At 42.2% G+C, this 20,383-nt stretch overlaps 1 protein-coding gene across 2 annotated transcripts in view; it reads left to right on the top strand.

Moving 5' to 3' along the window:
- The first annotated feature begins 660 nt into the window (after nucleotides 1-660).
- DCAF1 (DDB1 and CUL4 associated factor 1) overlaps nucleotides 661-20,383 on the top strand; it is a 72,577-nt gene continuing 52,854 nt past the window's right edge. Inside the window, exons 1-2 of one of the 2 annotated variants that reach the window (XM_036266349.1) lie at nucleotides 661-791; nucleotides 13,281-13,398. In XM_036266349.1, coding sequence (XP_036122242.1) covers nucleotides 13,289-13,398 — 110 coding nt within the window. In that variant the 5' untranslated portion in view covers nucleotides 661-791; nucleotides 13,281-13,288. The remainder of the gene's footprint in view (nucleotides 792-13,280; nucleotides 13,399-20,383) is intronic. The other variant, XM_036266352.1, reaches the window with a different exon arrangement.

The raw sequence follows: 20,383 nt of genomic DNA, 5'->3' as shown, positions 1-20,383 counted from the left end.
TCACTTTCCCAGCTGCAAAATAAAGGAATTAAATTAGATGACCTCCGAGGTCAGCCCTGCCTTAATTTATGGCCTTTTTATTTATTTTTTTTTCCCTTTTCTCTGCCTCACATATAATACCTAGAATAAATATCTAATGATTCCACGGACTACGTATTGGACAAAAAGACAAAGAAAAACCAGAGCCCTCTGTTTAATGGGTGCTCTGATTTCTGGTGCGCTTGTGGGAAATATTTTCTCAGATTCTGGTCCGTTAATAATGGCGCAAATGGGAGAATGAAACAAAAGCTCTCCCCTGTCACACGGGGCGTAACAAGGTACTGAGAGCGTTTATAGAGCTTGTTTGGAAGGACTCGCGTTCCTCACTTTTCGCTTCCGCTTTCTCAAACAGCCAAAAAGTACACTGCAGTTCGCGTTAATCCTAAAAACTACAAATCCCAGAAGTCCGTAGTGTGGGCCAAGTGCTCATGCGCTCATTAAGATGCCCCCCCCCCCCCCGGCCCCTAGAAGAGGAACTTCATTTCCCAGACGGCTGCAGAGTTCGTCGATATTCCTCCGCTCGAGCAGGCGTTCTCCTCCCGCCTCCTGCTAGCGAGCCTCGCGCCCAGTTGGGAGGCGTGCGCGCGCGCGCGCGCGAAGCACGTAGCGCGCGAGTGACGCATAATATGTGGGCCGCTCTGGAGCCGTGGTCGCGCCGTGTGTGAGTGAGGGAGAGTGCGGGACCTGAGGCGGTGTGTGTGAACTGTGGCTGCTGGCGGGGTCAGGGGGGAGCGGCGGAGCCGCCCGGGAAGGTGAGTGGGGAGGGGAGGAAGACAGCTGTCTGGGGAGGGCGCGAGGAGACAGGGCGCGTGGCCCACCGGGCGGGAGAGTGGGCGCCGGGCTGGGGGAGGGGCGGCACCTGCCTGGGCCGCCGGCGGGCAGGGGGCGGGCCGGGCCGCCGGGGAGGCTGGGCCCCGGGCCTGACAGGACTTTTCCTCCTCCAGATTCTTGGCTCGGGGGCGGGGCCTCCACGTTCTCTCCCTAGTCGGCAAAAGCGGCTTCCCGAGAGTAACTCTTCCGCCCGGAGTGGGGGATAGGGGTGTGCCCATCCCTACCTGTACGAGGGCTCCGTCTCGTGTCCCTTGTCACCTTTTTCCTCTTAATCATCCCAGTCTCCGTTCCGTACGGACTGGGGGGCTCCATCTTCCCTGCCGTACGACAGCCCCCTTCCCACACTGTCTCCGCCTCTAGCTCCAGTCACCTGGGCGGGCTTTCCCCTCCCTCGGCCTCGAGCTACCTCCCCCTGCACCCGCCTGGCTCTCCGACCGGGCGAGGGGGCGGAGCTTGCCGGGCACTCCTCCCACCCTCCTGGTGGAGGGGAGGGGTGGGCCGAGCTGCGAGGGTCCTGCGGTGTGGGGCCAAATCTCGGAGTGCCAGTCAAGCTTCCCGGGAACCTGCTTCCGTGGGTTGTAGTCGTTTGCAGCTGGGGTGTCACAGGCGTTTGCTTAATTCTGTCTTCACTTCCTAGGCGGTTTCCTCTTATTGCAGGGTTAGCGCTCGGGTTTCGCATTCGTTGAAGTCGTAGTTTTGTAGCCTCTGTAGTAGTTTTTTTGGAGCCTCAAACGACTCATTCCTGTCTACATCACCTTGTGTGTTTTTTCTCACTCTGTTTTCAGTGAAGCCTTTTAATTAGTCTACGTGTTTTAATTAATTTATGTTAGCAGCATCTTCCTGTTCTGAACGCTTTAATGTCGAGTGAGAGGTTCATTGACAGTGTCGTCCTGTAATTTTCTTGTTCTAATTTACTGGAGTTTGCCTTTAAGGTTTGCATAGGCTTCACTGGAGTTTATCTTTAAGGTTTATATAAGCTTGTATGTTTAGACTCTTAGGAATCGATTTGGTGTTTTTCTGCTTGATGCTGTCAAAATTTGGGCTTTATATATTTGAATATTGAGCTAAAAGAGACATGGGATGGTGAGCACACAACACAATATACAGATGATGTTTAGACTTGTTCCCCTGAAACCTATATAATTTTATTAACAATGTCACCCCAATAAATTCAATAATTTTGTTTTTAAAGCTAATAGAATTTAGCCCTGGCTGGTTTGGCTCAGCGGTGGGAGTGTCGGCCTGCGGACCAGAGAGTCCCGGGTTCGGTTTCCGCTAGGGGCACGTACCAAAAAAATAAAAGCTAATAGAATTTAGGGAATATATAGGAAATAATTTTGTACTCAAAATCTCTTGAGTGGTTGCTGAGCACAGTGGTTTATTGTTCTACCTTTTGTACAGTTGTTAAATTTAAATAGAGGAAGAATCTGGTGAAATGAACCACACGTTAGCTTAGCTTGAAGTAATGATTGAAATTGGTTTATTACTAATTTTCTTATGTTGTTTTGTAAAGGAGATGATCACAGGCAAATAATAGAAAATTGTTATACATGATTTCATACTAAAGCTCCAAACTTGAATTTTTTTCCTCCTTTTTTTTTTTTTTAAGTAAGGAAGAATGCTTTTATAAATTTGTTTCAGGTTATGGGGTCTTTGCTTAAAGTGGACTTTATTTTAGGCTTTGGAACAATTTTGTTAATAGGCCATTCAGTGTTGTGTATTGGAAGAGGAGAAATTTTATGATTCAGTTAAAAGTTACAAAATAGTTGAAAATGGTAGAGCTGGGGTATTAAAGTATGATGGAAAATCTTTCTCCTACCTTTATTCCTTAGAAAGTCAGTTATCGGCCACAAAAGTCATCGTTGTTCTCTGTTTCTTGTGTATTCTAGGGATACACACACTGCTTTTCTCATTGATAATATATTTGAGAGTTGGTCCAAATTAGGAAAGGAAATACATCCTAATCTTTTCCTTTTTATTGTGAAAAATTTTAAACATTAAAAAGTTGAAAGAATAGAAAATGAACAGTTGTTTATCCATCTAAGATTCAACATTTTGTCATATTTTCTCTTTATATGGGCGTGGTGTATATTTATTTTGTGGAACTATTTGAAAATACATTGCAGACATATCACCCCTTAAATACTTTGGCAGCCATCCTCTAAAAATGAGGACATTCTACATATTTTTGTAGGGCTTAATGTATTATTCCATTGTATGGACAATATTATAATTTAACCCTCACAACAATTATTTCCATTTTGTATATAAGGAAGTTGAGATTTGGAAAAGTTAAATAACTTTATCAAGATATCACAGGTCTTTCTGTGGAGTTGGGATTTGAATGCTTGAAATCCTTTTCTTTATTGATTTTCGAGAGAGAGGAAGGGAGAGGGAGAGAAAGATAGAAACATCAATGAGAGAGAACATTAATTGGCCACTTCCTTCATGACCCTCACTGGGGATTAGACCCACAGCCTGGGCATGTGCCCTGACCCGGAATTGAACCAGCGACCTCTGAGCCACACTGGCCAGGCTGAAATCTTTTTCTACTAAGTAACAATTGATCAGTCTTGGGAACTTCTCTGAGCCCATTTCCTCTTCTGTAAAAAAAAAGGGGAGGGTGGTTGTGAAAGTTCAGAAAATCGTAAGTGAATTACTTACCTATCGTAGTGAATCGTAAGACGTTACTTAGCTAAATGTCTGCTCCATACTAATATTCAGCAATTTGTAACTATTGTGTCATTATTGGATAGGCTATACATTCTGCATACCACTTAAAGAACTCACTTTAAAACATGGTGAATTGAGAATAAAAATAAGAAAAAATAAAGAAGAAAACAAAAAAACATGGTGAATTGAGTAATTCCCCTTCACTGTCTTGTGCATAACAAGATATGTATAATACATTTATGTGCCCTGGCCAGTTTGGCTCAGTGGTTAGAGCGTCGGACCATGGACCAGAGAGTCCCGGGTTTGGTTCCCACTAAGGGCATGTATCTCAGTTGGTTCCCACTAAGGGCATGTACCCCAGCCCTGGTTGGGGTCGTGTGGGTAGCAACCAGTTGATGTGTCTCTCTTGCATTGATGTTTCTCTGTCTCTTTCTTCCTTTCTTCCTCCTGCTCTATCTGAAGATAAATACAAAAAAATAAATAACTAAATACATTTTGTGATAGTAGTTTTCTTTTTGCATTTATCTTCAGATAGCGCAGGAACTGTATGTGCCCTTAGCGGGAACCGAACCCCGGACTCTCTGGTCCGCGGGCTGATGCTCTAACTGCTGAGCAAAACCGGCCAGGAATGTGTTAGTAGTCTATTATTATTATTATTATTTTTTTTATCCTCACCTGAGGACATTTTTCCATTTTTTGTTCAGATAGAGCAGGAGGGAGAGAGAGGAAGAGAGAGAGAAACATCGATGAGAAGGGACACATCGAGTGGCTGCCACCCGCACGACCAACTAGGGCCGGGGACAAACTGCAACCGAGGTATGTGCCCTTAGCGGGAACCGAACCCGGGTCTCTCTGTACCGCAGGCCCACGCTCCAACCGCTGAGCCAAACCGGCCAGGGCTAGTAGTCTATTATTGATAGTAAAATGAACTATCATTGCTGTTGTCATTTTAGTCTATTATAAGTTTATATTTTCCCTGGGCAAGTGATTATTGCCAAAGTTATAACTATTCTTAGGCATAATTAATCAGAAGTTTTAAAAATGATACCAGAAGTATATGTTTAAGTTGAACTCTAAACTTTTAGTATTTTAATGTCCTTGAGTTGACCTTTATTAGAGGTAGTCTTTTCTTTAAACTTTGTCTTTATGTATGTGCTCCACTAGACTGATTGCTTAAGTTTTCCACAAGGTATTCATTCCCTTGTGAAATTTTTCCTCCATTAAAATGATTGTAAAATTCACATACCATAAATTAATTGTTACTTATTTTATTTTTAAAATATTTTTTCTTGCCCTGGCCAGTTTGGCTCAGTGGTTAGAACGTTGGCCCTCGGACCGCAGAGTCCCAGGTTCGGTTCTCACTGAGGGCAGGTATCTCGGTTGCAGTTTTCCCCAGCCCCGGTTGGGGTCATGTGGGTGGTGGCCACTCGATGTGTCTCTCTCATGTTGATGTTTCTCTCCCTCTCTTCCTCCCTCTCTCTCTCTTGCTCTATCTGAAAATAAATGCAAAAATGTCCTCGGGTGAGGATTAAAAAATATATTTGTATACACACATATATGTTTTTTTTCTTTATTGATTTTAGAGAGAGAGGAAAGGAAATGAGAAAGAGATAGCGAGAAACATCAATGAGAGAGAGTGATTGGCCGCCTCCTGCATGCCCCTCACTGAGGATTGGGCCCACAACCTGGGCATGTGCCCCGACCAGGAATTGAACCAGTAAGCTCTTGGTGCATGGGTTGACGCTCAACCAGTGAGCTACACCAGCCAGAGCAATCATTACTTATTTTAAAGTGTATGTAATTAAGTGGCATTTACTATTTTAATGTTGTGCAACCTCACCTCTTTTAGCTTCAAGACATTGTTATCACCCCAAAAGGAAACCCTATACATACCCATTAAGAAGTCATTTCCTATTGCCTCCTCCTCCAACCCCCTGGCAACCACTAGGCAACTTTCTGTACATGGATTTATCTATTCTGGATATTTCATATAAAAGAATCATATAGTATGTGACCTTTGGTGTCTGGCTTCTTTCATTTAGTGTATTTTCTTTTCTATTTTTTTTTTCTTTATTGATTTTAGAGAGAGAGGAAGGGAGAGGGAGAGAGGGATAGAAACATCGATGAGAGAACATTGATTAGCTGCCTCCTGCATGACTTCCACTGGGGATTGGGCCCACAATTTGGGCATGTGCCCTGACTGGGAATCAAACTTATGACCTCTTGGTGCATGGGTCAATGCTCAACCCGAGCCACACCAGCCGGGCTCTTTATTTTTTTTTTAAATCCTCACCCTAGGATATTTTTCCATTTATCTTTTTTTTTTTTTATCCTCACCTGAGGACATTTTTCCATTTTTTGTTCAGATAGAGTGGGGGGGGGGGGGAGAGAAACATCGACGTGAAAGGGACACATCGAGTGGCTGCCTCCTGCATGACCCAACCAGGGCCTGGGACAAACTGCAACCAAGATACGTGCCCTTAGCGGGAACTGAACCTGGGTCTCTCTGGACAGCAGGCCGACGCCCTAACCACTGAGCCAAACCAGCCAGGGCTACTTTTTTTAAAGAGCATTAAACATAACCCTGGCCGGGGAGCTCAGTTGGTTAGAGCATCATCCGGATATGCCAGGTTGAGGGTTCCATCCCCAGTCAGGGCACAAACAAGAATCAACCAATGAGTCCTGGCCAGTTTGGCTCAGCAGTTAGAGCTTTGGCCTGCGGACCAATGAGTCGTGGGTTCCATTCCAGGTCAAGGGCACAGTACCTCGGTTTTGGTTCCTCCCTGGCCCCGGTCCAGGTCATGTGGGAGGCAACCAGTTGATGTGTCTCTTTCATATCGATGTTTCTCTTTCTCTCTCTCTCCTCCTCCTTCTTTCCTTCCCTCCTACTCTTTCTAAAGATAAATGGAAAAATAGCCCTGGCCAGTTTGGCTCAGCGGTTAGAGCATTGGCCTGCGGTCCAGAGAGACCCGGGTTCAGTTCCCGCTAAGGGCACGTACCTCGGTTGCAGTTTGTCCCCGGCCCTGGTTGGTCGTGCGGGTGGCAGCCACTCGATGTGTCCCTTTCGTGTTGCTGTTCCCCACCCTCTCTCTCTCCCCCTCACTTTCTCTCTCTCCCTCCCACTCTATCTGAACAAAAAATGGAAAAATGTCCTCGGATGAGGATAAAAAAAAAAAAAGTTTTAAAGAGCCACGAAAATGTTTTTCATAATTGCTATACCATTTTACATTTCTATTAGCAGTATACGTTCCAGTTTCTCCACTTCCTTGCCAATGCTTGTTATTTTCTGATTTTATGGATGTAGTCATTCTCATAGGTGTGAGTGCGATCTCATGATTTTGATTTTCATTTTTGTAATGGCTGATGAGGTTGAGCATCTTTTCATGTGCTTGTTGGCCATTTGTATATCTTCTTTGGAGAAATGTCTATTCAAGATCTTTGCCCATTTTTGCCCTGGCCAGTTTGGCTCAGCGGTTGGAGCCTCCGCCTGCGGACCAGAGAGTCCCGGGTTTGGTTCCTGCTAAGGGCACGTACCTCGGTTGCAGTTTGTCCCCAGCCCAGTTGGGGTTGTGTGGATGGCGGCCACTCGATGTGTCTCTCTCACGTCGATGTTTCTCTTTCTCTCTTCCCCCCTTTTTTCCTTCCCCCCTTTCTCCCTCCCACTCTGTCTGAAGATGAATGCAAAAATGTCCTCGGGTGAGGATAATAAATAAATAAATAAATAAATAAAAAGATCTTTGACCATTTTTGAATCGGGTTTTTATTGATGTTGAGTTCTAAGAATTCTTTATGTATTTTGGATACTAAATCCTTATCAAATATATGACTTGCAAATATTCTTTCCATTTTGTGGGTTGTCTTTTTACTTTCTTGATGCTGTCCTTTGATGCACAAAAATTTAAAATTTTGAAGTCCAATTTATTCTTTTATTGCTTATGCTTTTGGTGTCATAAATAAAAAAAAATTCCTTGTTAATTTCAAGGTCATGAAGATTTTTCCTTCTGTTTACTTTTTTAAAAAGTTATTTTTTTTCTTTATTGATTTTAGAGAGAGAGGAAGGGAGAGGGAGAGAGAGATGGAAACATCTATGAGAGCCCTGGCAGGTTTGGCTCAGCGGTTGGAGCATCGACCTGTGGTCCCGAGAGAACCAGGTTCAGTTCCCGCTAAGGGCACATACCTTGGTTGTGGTTTGTCCCTGACCCTGGTTGGTTTGTGTGGGTGGCAGCCACTTGATGTGTCCCTTTCGCGTCGATGTTTCTCTCTCTCTCTCTCTCCTCCCACTCTATCTGAACAAAAAAGTGGAAAAATGTCCTTGGGTGAGGATTAAAAAAAAAAAAAGAAGAAACATCGATGAGAGAGAATATTGATTGGCCGCCTCCTGCATGCCGCCCACTGGGGATCAGGCCCTCAACTTGGGCATGTATCCTGGCCGGGATTGAACCAACGACCTCTTGGTGCATGGGTCGATGCTCAACCACTGTGCCACACCAGCCGGACTCCTTCTGTTCACTTTGAAGAGTTTTATTGTTTAAGCTCTTATGTTTAGATTTTTCTTTGATCCATTTTGAGTTAATTTTTGTATATGGTATGATGCAAGGATCTAACTTCCTTCTTTAGCATGTCGTTGTCCAGTTGTCTCAGCATAATTTATTGAGGAACCAGTAGTCTTTCTACTAGTGGTCTAATGATTTTTCTACAGATTCTTTCCTTGTTAATGGTCTTGGCTCACTTGTTGAAAATCAGTTGACCATAAAATGAGATTTTATTTCTGAACTCTCAATTCGATTGATTTGGTATCCATGTCTTTCCAGTTCTAGTCTTTTTTTTTTTAATTCTCATCAGAGGATATTTTTCCATGTATTATCAGACAGAGTGGGAGGGAGAGGGAGAGAGAGAGAGAGAGAGACATCCATTGGTTGCCTCTAGCACGACTCCGACCAGAGCGGGGGATCGAACTGCATCCAGTGTACATGCCCTTGACTGGAATTGAACCCCAACTTGTTGAGTCTTTGGTCCACGGGCCAATACTCTAACCAGCCAGAGCCAGTGATACAGTCTTGATTACTGTAGCTTTGTAGCAAGTTTTGAATTCTCCAACTTTTTCAATATTATTATTTTGGTTATTTAGGGTCCCTTGCAGTTGCTTATAAATTTTTGGAAAGAAGTTTCCAGTTTTGAAAAAAAGGTCTTTATGTCTTGTGCTTTTTTGAGTTAAATATTTTTCTTAATATTTTACTCTTAATATTTTGGTGCTATTGTAAATTAAATTGTGTTCTTAATTTTATATTTGGATTGTTCATTGCTAGTGTATAGCAATACAACTAATTTTTGTGTGTTGATGTTGTATCCTGTAGCTCTGCTTTGCTAATTTGTTATATTAACTCTAGTAGTATTTTTGGTGGATTCTTTAGAATTTTTTATATATAGGGTCATACTGTTTGTGAATAAAGATAATTTTACTTTTTCCTTTCTAACTTGGATGCCTTTTATTTCTTTTTCTTGACTAATTGCTCTGGCTAGAACTCCAGCACAATGTTTTTTTGTTTTAAAGATAGAATAATCACTAATTCGTAATTTCTCGAAGAACAACTAACACTAATCTTCACCCAAGGATATTTTTCCATTGATTTTCAGCTAGAGGGGGAGGGAAGGAGGAGGGAGGGAGAGAGAAACATTGACATGAGAGAGAGACATTGATTGGTTGCATCCCGCACGACCCGGACCCCAACCAGAGCTGGTGACCAAACTGCAGCCGAGGTACATGCCCCCGACTGGAATCCAACTCGCCACTCTTTGGTCCGTGGGTCAACGCTCCAACCACTGAGCCAAACCATCCAGGGCCAGTACAGTGTTTAATATAAGTGGTGAAAATGGGCATCTTTGTCTTGTTTCTGATTTCAGAGGGAAACCTTTCAGTCTTTCAATATTAAGTATAATGCTAGCTGTGGGTTTTTTGTGTGTTTTTTTTTTAAATGCCCTTTACCGTGTTGAGGAAGTTCTCTTCTGTTCCCAGTTTATTGTTTTTATCATAGAAGGTGTTAGATTTTGTCAGCTGCTTTTTCTGTATCAATCAGATGATCTTTTTGATAGTTTTTTTTTTCATTCTGTTAATGTGTGTGTATTATATTAATTGATTTTCATGTGTTGAACCACCCTTGCATTTTAGGAGAAATACCACTTAGTCATGATATATAATCCTCTTTATATGCTGCTGTATTCAGTCAGCTTGTTAGTATTTTGTTGAGGATTTTTGCATCTATTTTCATAAAGTATATTGGTCTTTAGTTTTATTGTGATGTTTTATCTGGTTTTGGTATGGGAGTAATGCTGGTGTCATGGAATAAATTAGGAAAAAATGGTGGTTCCTGTTTTATTTTTCTGAAGATTTTGAGGACTGATTTTTTTTTTTTTTTCATTTATCTTCAGATAGAAGGGAGAAAGACAGAGAGAGAAATATCAATGTGAGAGAGACACATCAACTGGTCGCCACCCACACGACCCCAACCGGGGTCAGGGACAAACTACAACCAAGGCACATGCCCTTAGCGGGAACCGAACCCGGGACTCTGGTCCGTGGGCTGATGCTCTAACTGCTGAGCCAAACTGGCTAGGGCTGAGGACTGATTTTAACTTTTAAGTGTTTGGTTAAATTATTGCTCCACCCAACCTCCCTGGCTAGTACTTCTCAATATTGTCCAAGTAATGGAAAACAAGGAAAAACTCAAAAACTGTCATAGACCAGAGGACACTAAGGAAATAACAACTAAATGCTATGTAATATCCTGGATGAGACCTGAGGACAGAAAATGGATGTGAATGGAAAAACTGGTGAAATATGAATTAACTCTGGAGTTTAATTAATAATAATGTACCATTGTTGGGTTTCTTAATTTTTTTTTTTTAATCCTCACCCAAGGATATTTTTCCATTTATCTTCAGATAGAGTGGGGGCGGGGGGGAGACATCGATTGGTTGCCTCCCGCATGACCCTGACCAGGGATAGGGACCAAACCGCAACTGAGGTTGTGCCCTTGACTGGAATCGAACCCGGAACTTATTGGTCCTCGGGCCAATGCTCTAACCGCTGAGCCAAACTGGCCTGGGCAGGTTTGTTAATTTTGATACTACCACTATTAAATAGGATGGTAACATTAGAGGAAACTGAACTGGGTGAGGGGTAAATAGGAATACTACTATCTTTGCAACTTTTTTGTAAATCTAAAGTTATTCCATGTAAGAAATTAGTAACAGTAAAAATACAGCCTGGAGGGTTTCTTTTTTTATCCTCACCCGAGGACATTTTTCGATATTTTGTTCAGATAGAGTGGGAGGGAGGGAGGGGGAGAGAGAGAGAGAGAGAGAGAGAGAGAAACATCGACATGAAAGCGACACATCGAGTGGTTGCCACCCACACGACCCAACCAGGGCCGGGGACAAACTGCAACCGAGGTACGTGCCCTTAGCGGGATCCAAACCCAGGTCTCTCTGGACCGCAGGCTGGTGCTCTAACTGCTGAGCCAAACTGGCCAGGGCGAGCCTGGGTTTTCTTAAGGTCAGAAGTCCATATTTGTCAGTCATACTTGCAGCATTTCCTTTGTAACTTTTAATTTAATTTTAATCTTTTTGTTTCTGGAAATATTTGTTCTCCTTTCTAGTTATGGGTAACCCAGGTGACATAAATCAATACTACTAGAATTGCCTCTACTTTATGAAAATTCAAATGTTTACATTTTAGATACTTTTATGTACTTCTTTTTGTCTATGGTAGGTATCTTTAGAAGAGTGAACAGTAATCCTAGATCAGCTAGTAATCCCTTTCTTGTGTAAAACTTTTTGTAGAATGGTTGCTAGCTCTGGCTGGTTTGTTCAGTGGTTAGCGCATCAGCCTGTAGACTGAAGGGTCATGGGTTGGATTTCGGTCAAGGGCATGTACCTTGCAGGAGGCAGCCAAATCGATGTGTCTCTCTCACATTGATAATTTCTCTCTCTCCCCTTCTCTCCTTCCACTCTCTAAAAAATAAAAAGCAATGGAAAAATATCCTGGGGTGAGGATTACGGGAAAAAAAAAAAAGAATGTTTGCTATTTCAGTGAAAATAACACATTTTGCATGGCAGGATCTGCCATTTTGATCCTAAATCTACTTTGGCAAATAATTTGATCTGTAAACCATTAAACATTTGAGTTTCATTCCCTTTTGGAGCCCTTTATAAACCTCTCTTCCCAATGTAGGTACGTCTCATGTGGTTCTCTAAAGCCTGTCTCAGCTCCTTGTCCTTGTAGTACCCCCTGGGCTGACCACTCAACCCAGCAACTTCTTCCAGGAAGTTGCCTGTGAGGGAGGTCAGGAAGCCTGAAGGACAAATGGGCTTATAATACTCCTTCCCAGCTTTCACGTTGGTAATGATAGCCACTTTGTTAAGACTTAAACAGGAAAGTGTTTATCTTTTATAGAGTTTTTTCCTCCAAAGACTTATAAAAGAGCAAAATATCAAAAGTTGCTTTTGACGCCCTGGCCAGTTTGGCTCAGCGGTTGGAGTGTCGGCCTGCGGTCCAGAGAGACCTGGGTTCGGTTCCCGCTAGGGGCGCGTACCTCGGTTGCAGTTTGTCCCCGGCCCTGGTTGGTCGTGCAGGAGGCAGCCACTAGATGTGTCCCTTTCACGTCGATGTTTCTCTTTCTCTCTCTCTCTCTCTCTCTCTCTCTTTCTCTCTCTCTCTCTTCCTCTTCCTCCCTCCCACTCTATCTGAACAAAAAATGGAAAAACGTCCTTGGGTGAGGATAAAAAAAAAAAGTTGCTTTTGATAAATTTTGCATTTTGAAAAATGCATCCTGAGCCCGGCTGGTGTGGCTCAGTGGTTGAGCGTTGTCCCATGCACCAAGAGGTCGCCGGTACGATTTCTGGTCAGGGCACATATCCAGGTTGTGGGCCAAATCCCCAGTGGCGGGGGTGGGGGTGGGGATATGCAGGAGGCGGCCTATTGATGTTCTCGCTCATCGATTTCTCTCTCTCTCTCTCTCTCCCTCTCCCCTCCTCTGTTTCTAAAATCAGTAAAGAAAAATTATTTAAAAAAAAAAAAATGCAACCTGAAAGTTTTGGAGCTCAGCTATCTAGACCTGGGGTTATTGTTTGTATGATATGTAGGTGTATGCACTTTTTTTTCTTTATTGATTTTAGAGAGAGGAAGGGAGGGGGAGAGTTAGAAACATCGATGAGAGAGAACATCGATTGGCTACTTCCTGCATGTCCCCCACAGGGGATTTGGCCCACAACCTGGGCATGTGCCCTGACTGGGAATTGAACTGGCGACCTCTTGGTGAATGGGTCAACGCTCAACCACTGAGCCACACTGGCTGGGATGGTGTATGCACTTTTAAGAGGTGAAAGGGACCCTAGCTTTTATCTGATTCTCAAAAGGATTTCCTGATTATAGAAAGTTTAAGAATCAGGATTTCAATCTGTTTTTCTAATTTGACATTGAGTAAACTGAGGTTGAGAGAGGTGACAGGACTTGTTCATCATGACTTGGTGAGTATCCAGGCTCCCAATCCCAGGTTTCTCACTGTGCCACAAATAAAAATTATCTAAAGGGTCCAAGAGTTAAATTTTTTATGCTTTTAATTATTTTCTATGCTTGTTCATTCTTTTTCTTTCTTCTCACTTTCCTTTTTTAGGATGTATGTCAGGTTTATTTGTCTTTATTATTATTATTACTTTATTTTATTTTTTTGCTTCTTTAGGCCAAGCCATGACTACGGTAGCGGTACATGTGGACTCCAAAGCTGAGCTCACTACCCTGCTGGAGCAGTGGGAAAAGGAACATGGCAGTGGGCAGGACATGGTACCTATTCTTACCAGGTATGAACAATTAAGGTTTTTTATTTATTTTCTATTTTATTTATTTTTATGGTCCAAGGAAAATAAAAGTTTTATTTCAAAACAGTGACTTCCTTATATTGAAGCACTGGCCAAAATTCAATACTGATAACCAATTAAGGTTTTTTAAATACTACCTTTTAAAGAAGGAAAACTTGTAGAAAAGTGTAGGAACATTGCACCTTCACTGTGAATTCTGTTTTTGTTTTTTAAATATATTTTTATCGATTTTTTTAGAGAGAGAGAAGAAGGGAGAGAGAGATAGAAACATGTTTGTGAAAGAGAAACATGGATCAACTTCCTCTACTGGGGATCAAGCCTGAAACCTGGGCTATGCCCTGACCAAGAATCGAACCGTGACCTCTCAGTCTGTGGGAGGATCCTCAGTCCACTGAGCCACACCAGCCGGCTCACTGTGAATTCTAAATCCATTTTCCCCTTTCATCTTTAGTTTTTATCTCTTTGCTTCTTTTTTTCTTTTTATCTTCACCTGAGGATATTTTTCCATTTATCTTCAAATAAAATGGGAGGGAAGGAGAGAGAGAGAGGGAGGGAGGAAGAGAGAGAGAAAGAAAGAGAGAGAGAGAATCATCAGTGTGAGAGAGACACATCAATTGGAAAAACATTGATGTGAGAGAGACACATTGATTGGTCACCTCCTGCACGACCCTGATTGGGACTGAACTGCAACTGAGGTACGTGCCCTTGACCGGAATTGAACCTGCAACTCTTTGCAGGGGCAGTATTCTAACCGCTGAGCCAAACCAGCCAAGGTTATCTCCCTACTCCTTGAAACTCTTTAAATTTCTTACCTTTTCTCTTAGGCCCTTTGTTCTCATTCTCCTCTATAGGTTCTTCTGCCTGTGTTTTAAGTCCAGGGCTTTGTTTGTGGTTCTCTTCTCCCTTCACCCTAAATATTCTACTTAGATAGTTCTTCTCCGTCCATGATTTTAAAACATTATACCTATGTTAACTTTCATGTCTCTATTTTTACTTCAGCCCCCTCTGTTTTAAAATTTCAGACCCATTTCTCAGCTGTTTGTTCACACATTTTTACCTGGCTGTTCCACCTGAAACATACCACATCCAAAATAGACCTTATCGTCTTTATCCCATACCTGTCCTGTTCATAGCTTATTCCATGCCTTGGTGTAAATAGTTTTAAATTAAAACACTGAAAACTATCCTCTTTGCCCTGGCCGGTTTTGCTCAGTGGTTAGAGCATCAGCCCACGGACCAGAGAGGTTCAGGTTCAGTTCCCGCTAAGGGCACATGCCTCGGTTGCAGTTTGTCCCCGGTCCTGTTTGGGGTCGTGTGGGTGGCAATCACTCAATGTGTCTCTTTCATGTCGATATTTCTCTCTCTCTCTCTTCCTCCTCTTTTTCAAGAAAATGCAAAAAAAAAAAAGAAAATGTCCTCGGGTGAGGAAAAAAAAAAATACCATCCTCCTTAGTGTATTCCTCTACCAGCACAATTTAGTCATTGAGCCTTGAGAGTTCCTTTTCCTCTGCTTTCTTCATCAGATATTGATCAGTTCTTGACTGGCCCATTAGGCAGTGTGTATTATCTGTGTGTCTCTAGTTTACCACCTTCTGATACATCCTCCACTTTGCTGAAAGATTCATCTTTCTGCACACAAATCTGATTGTCATTCCTCTGTCCTTGATTCTTCCCTGGCTTCCTTTTTCCTACAGAATAAAATGCAAACTTTCTATTTTTATTTTTTAATTTCTTTAATTTTAAAATAAATTTGAGTTCGGCCAGTATGGCTCAGTAGTTGAGAATTGACTCATGCACCAAGAGGTCACTGGTTCAATTCCCAGTCAGGACACATACCCAGGTGTGGGCCTGATCCCAGTGGGGGGCATACAGGAGGCAGCCAGTCGATGTTCTCTCTCACTGATGTTTCTATTTTTCTCTCCCTCTCCCTTCCTCTCTCTCTAAAATCAATAAAGAAAAAAAATTAAAATAGATTTGAGAGAGAGAGAGGAAATGGGGGTGGAGAGAGAGACCACCATTGATTTGTTGTTCCACTTATTTATGCAGTCATTGGTTAATTCTTGTATGTGCCCTGACTGAAGATTGAACCCGCAACTTTGGTTTATTGGTATGATGCTCTAACCAACTGAGCTACCTGGTTAGAGCCAATGATCTACTTTTTTAGGAATAAAGAAAACTGATCTTATGAAAGTTTAAACAGGGATAAAATTCATTTGTTCATAACTGCTCTTTTTTTTTTTTTTAATCCTCACCCGAGGACATTTTTTTCTATTTTTTGTTCAGATAGAGTGAGAGGAAGAAAGAGAGAGAAACATCGACGTGAAAGGGACACATTGAGTGGCTGCCACCCGCATGACCAACCAGCAACCGAAATATGCGCCCTTAGCAGGAACTGAACCCAGGTCTCTCTGGACCACAGGCTGACGCTCTAACCGCTGAGCCAAACTGGCCAGGGCCATAACTGCTCTTGATACATGGGGAACATGTGCAAGTAGAGTGTTTTTTTTTTTTTTTTTTTAGGGACAGAGTTGCTGTTGACCGGTGGAAAAGTGGGTTTAATTTATAGAGGCATTGGAGGTTAAGAACTAATCACAAGATACTTGAAATGCAGTCACAGTGATTAAATAATCTAGGTATTGTGCAGTTAATGTGAGGATTATGGTTGGAACTGAAAGAAGGAGAGAATCATAAATGGGGATCATGTTCATAGTGAATTTCCTTGGTTGCTTTAAAATTTTTATCAAACGTATACTAAAAATACTAAAAAATAAATTGTATTTTTCCTTTTTTAATCCTCACCTGAGTATATTTTTTCATTGATATTTAGCTAGAGTGGAAGGGGGGAGTCGGGGAGAGGGAGGGAGGGAGGGACAGAGAGAGAGAGAGAGAGAGAGAGAGAGAGAGACATCGATGTGAAAGAGACATTGATTGGCTGCCTCCTGCATGACCCTGACTGGGGCCAGGGATGGAACCTGCAAGGAAGCCAGGTATGTGCCCTTGATCGGGAATTGACCGACCCTTCAACCCTTCGGTATGAGGGGCGACTGCTGAGCCAAACCAGCCAGGGCTCAAATGTTTTATTTTCAAGGCTATTTTACATTGATCATTTTTGCCATCATCTTTGTCACTATGCTAAGTTTTTCAGCAATATAAAGCCTAAAGTAGAGGGCACTGTCTTCAAGGAGCTAACCTTTTGGGAGGTAACTAACTGGATGAGAAACAATGCAGAATAGTACAAAATAATATATAATGAAGTGTTAAATCTGGCAGTATGGTTCATAAATATCGTAGAGGTTATGAGAATGGAAAGAACTTGAATGTGTCATTTTCTTATATTTCCTCAACAAGTATTTGAGGATCTTTTGTGTGTCAGAACTCTATGAGACACGTCTCTGAATCTCAACTTCCTCATTTGTTACTAAAAGTATCACTGAGAGTTACATTGTTAAAAGAAAGCCATCCTCAGAGCTACTTGAGAAAGACTGTATAGCCAGACAGTAAAATTCTAAGGTTAGAATCCTAGGTATTAACTTCAGTTCCAGTGGGCTTTCCAGTACAAAATGAGGTAAAGTTTCCTTGGAATAGGGATTTGAAAGATGGTAGAAAATAACTTGATGAAAAGCAGGGAAACAAGTTTTCTAGAAAATGTGACTGGAACAAAGCATTGAGGAGAGAAGGAACTGGGGCATATTTTGTGGCAGTGAGGAAATGGGCCTCACCAGAATTGGAGGGCGAATAGAAGGCAGGAATGGAAAATAAAGTTGTATGGAGCAAGACCCTAAAAAGATCTTCAAATTTAGAGCGGAGTTTAAGGGACAGAAGGGTTAATTCAAAGTATAATTTATTTTAGATAAGGGCAACTTACACCATCCTCCAAATTGTGGGTCTTTTAGTTCATTGGATATTATTTCTTTTCCCTCCCTCCCTTTTTGTTTGTTAATCCTCACCCGAGGACATTTTTCCATTTTTTTGTACAGATAGAGTGGGAGGGAGAGAGAGAGAGGAAGAGATAGAGAGAGAAACATTGATGTGAAAGGGACACATCGAGTGGCTGCCACCGCACAACCAACCAGGGCCGGGGACAAACTGCAACCGAAGTACATGCCCCTAGCGGGAACCGAACCCGGGTCTCTCCGGACCGCAGGCCGACGCTCTAACCGCTGAGACAAACTGGCCAGGGCTCCATTGATTTTTAGATAGAGTGGAAGGGAGGCAGGGAGGAGGAGGGGGTGAGGGGGGGGGGAGAGAGAGAGAAAGAAAAACATCGATGTGAGAGAGACACATTGATTGGCTGCCTCCTGCACAATTCCATGGAGATTGAACCTGCAACCCAGGTACGTGCCCTTGACCAGGAATCAAATCCATGACCCTCTGGTCCTCAGGCCAACACTTTAACTGCTGAGCCAAACTGGTTAGGGCTAGATGTTTCTTCATGTATGTACCTTCATGGCTTTTTCATCCCCTCCCTCAGTTGGCTGCAGGTATAGATATTTGGTATATTCCAGGAGAAACAAATGAGCCCTGACCAGGTACCTCAGTTGGTTAGAGCATTGTCCTGATATGCCAAGGTTGAAGGTTCTATCTTTGGTCAGGGCACATACAAGAAGCAAACAATGAATAATACATCAATAAGTGGAACAAATTGATGTCCTCGTCATCACCCCCTGCTGTCTCCGTCTTCCTCTCTCTCAAATCAATAAATACAAGTTTAAAAACCAACAACAAAAAAAGAAGCAAATGAATTACACACCTACCCACTCTTTTATTGACCACTAATTTTTTTTTAATCTTGGCAATTTTCCTAAGGAAAGTGTATGGCTCTTTATATATTTATATATATTTTTAAAATTTTTTCTTCTTCATTGATTGGAGAGGGAGAGAGATAGAAACATTGATGAAAAAGTACATTGATGAGCTGCCTCTTGCATGCCCCACTCTGGGGATTTGGCCCACAACCTGGGCATGTGCCCTCACCAGGAATTGAACCGGCAACCTCTTGGTGCATGGGTCGGTGCTTAACCACTGACCTACACTGGCCAGGCGGCTCTTTATATCTTTAATTAATTTTATTATTTGTTATTTCATTTATTATATCAAGCCTTTGACTTGATTCTGTACAAAGGGACTGACATTGGGCCAAACTGTGAGCATAATCCAGATTCCCTTTTTAAAAAAATACACTAAAGTATAATTTATATATTGTACTCTGCTTGATGGATTTTTTTTTAATCCTCACCCGAGGACATTTTTGCATTTATCTTCAGATAGAGCGGGGGGGGGAGGGGGGGATTGGCTGGTTGCCACCCACATGACCCCAACCGGGGCAGGGACAAACTGCAACTGAGGTACGTGCCCTTAGTGGGAACTGAACCTGAGACACTCTGGTCTGCAGGCCAGCGCTCAAACTGCTGAGCCAAATCTGCCAGGGCTTGATGGATTTTTATTTTTTATTTTATTTTATTTATTTATTTATTTATTTATTTATTTATTTATTTATTTATTTATTTTTTTGCCTGTTCTTTTTTTATTTTTTATTTTCCACATCTTTATTGTTGGATGTAAAATGTATTACAGATGTTGCACATTTTTCCCCCATTGACCCCCTCCTCCCCACTCCCGCCCCCCTCCCACCTTTTCCCAAACTATTGTCCATGGCCATTGGTTATGCATATAAGTTCTTTGGTTTATCTCTTCCCACCCCCCCAACCCCTTTCCCTTTGAGGTTTGTCAGTCTAGCAATGAATTTGTGCTTAATCCCTTCACCTTTTTCACCCATTCCCCCAACCCTCTTCCCAACTGGCAACCAACAAAATGTTCTCTGTATCTATGAGAATGTTCCTGTTTTTCCTGTTCATTTTGTTTGTAGATTCCATTGTTGACAGATATGTATTCATTGCCATTTTGTTTGTTCATACATTTTATCTTTTTCTTTAAAAAGACCCTTCATTATTTCATATAATAACGGTTTGGTAGTGATGAACTCCTTTAACTTTTTCTTGTCTGGGAAAGTTTTTATATGTCCATCGATTCTAAATGACAGCTTTGCAGGATAGAGTAATTTTGGTTGTAGGTTCTTGGTTTTCATCACTCTGAATATTTCTTGCCACTCCCTTCTGGCCTGCAAAGTTTCTTTTGAGAAATCAGCTGGCAGCCTAATGGGAACTCCCTTGTAGGTAACTAGCTGCCTTTCTCTTGCTGCTTTTAAGATTCTCTCTTTGTCTTGAACCTTTTGCATTTTAATGATGATGTGTCTTGGTGTGGGCCTCTTGGGGTTCATCTTGTTTGGGACTCTCTGTGCTTCCTGGACTTGTATGTCTGTTTCCTTCACCAAGTTAGGAAAGTTTTCTGCCATTATTGTTTCAAACAGGTTTTCGATTTCTTGTTCTCTCTCTTCTCCTTCCGGCACCCCCAAGATGCGAATGTTGGCACGCTTGAAGTTGTCCCAGAAGCTCCTTACACTATCCTCATTTTTTTGGATTCTTTTTTCTTCTTGCTGTTCTGATTGGGCGTTTTTTGCTTCCTTATATTCCAAATCGATGGTTTGCTCCTTGGATTTACGTACTCTAATATTGAAGCTATGTAAATTATTCTTTATTTCAGTTAAAGCCTCCTTCGTTTCTAACTGTGCAGCGATCATTTCTGACTGGTCCTTTTTTATGCTCTTGAGGGCCTCACTGAGTTCATTGAGCATCCTTATAAGCAGTATTTTGAACTCAGCATCTGTTAGGTTGCTTATCTCCATTTCGCTTAGTTCTTTTCTTGGGGTTTTGTTCTGTTCTTTCATTTGGGACCTGTTTCTTTGTATTCTCATTTTGGCTGCCTCCCTGTGTTTGTTTCTGTGTATTACTTAATGAGAGGTATAGGGCTCGCTGAGACCAGATGCTGCTCGTTTGAAAGAATTTAGGAAAAACCTGAAGCAGGATCCAAGACAGGCCAATCCTATGAGTAAGCAACTGGCAACAGCTTG

This window comes from Molossus molossus, unplaced genomic scaffold, assembly GCF_014108415.1.
Source record: "Molossus molossus isolate mMolMol1 unplaced genomic scaffold, mMolMol1.p scaffold_m16_p_18, whole genome shotgun sequence".
Classification (NCBI taxonomy): domain Eukaryota; kingdom Metazoa; phylum Chordata; class Mammalia; order Chiroptera; family Molossidae; genus Molossus; species Molossus molossus.
This window is presented reverse-complemented; position numbering and strand designations above follow the sequence as displayed.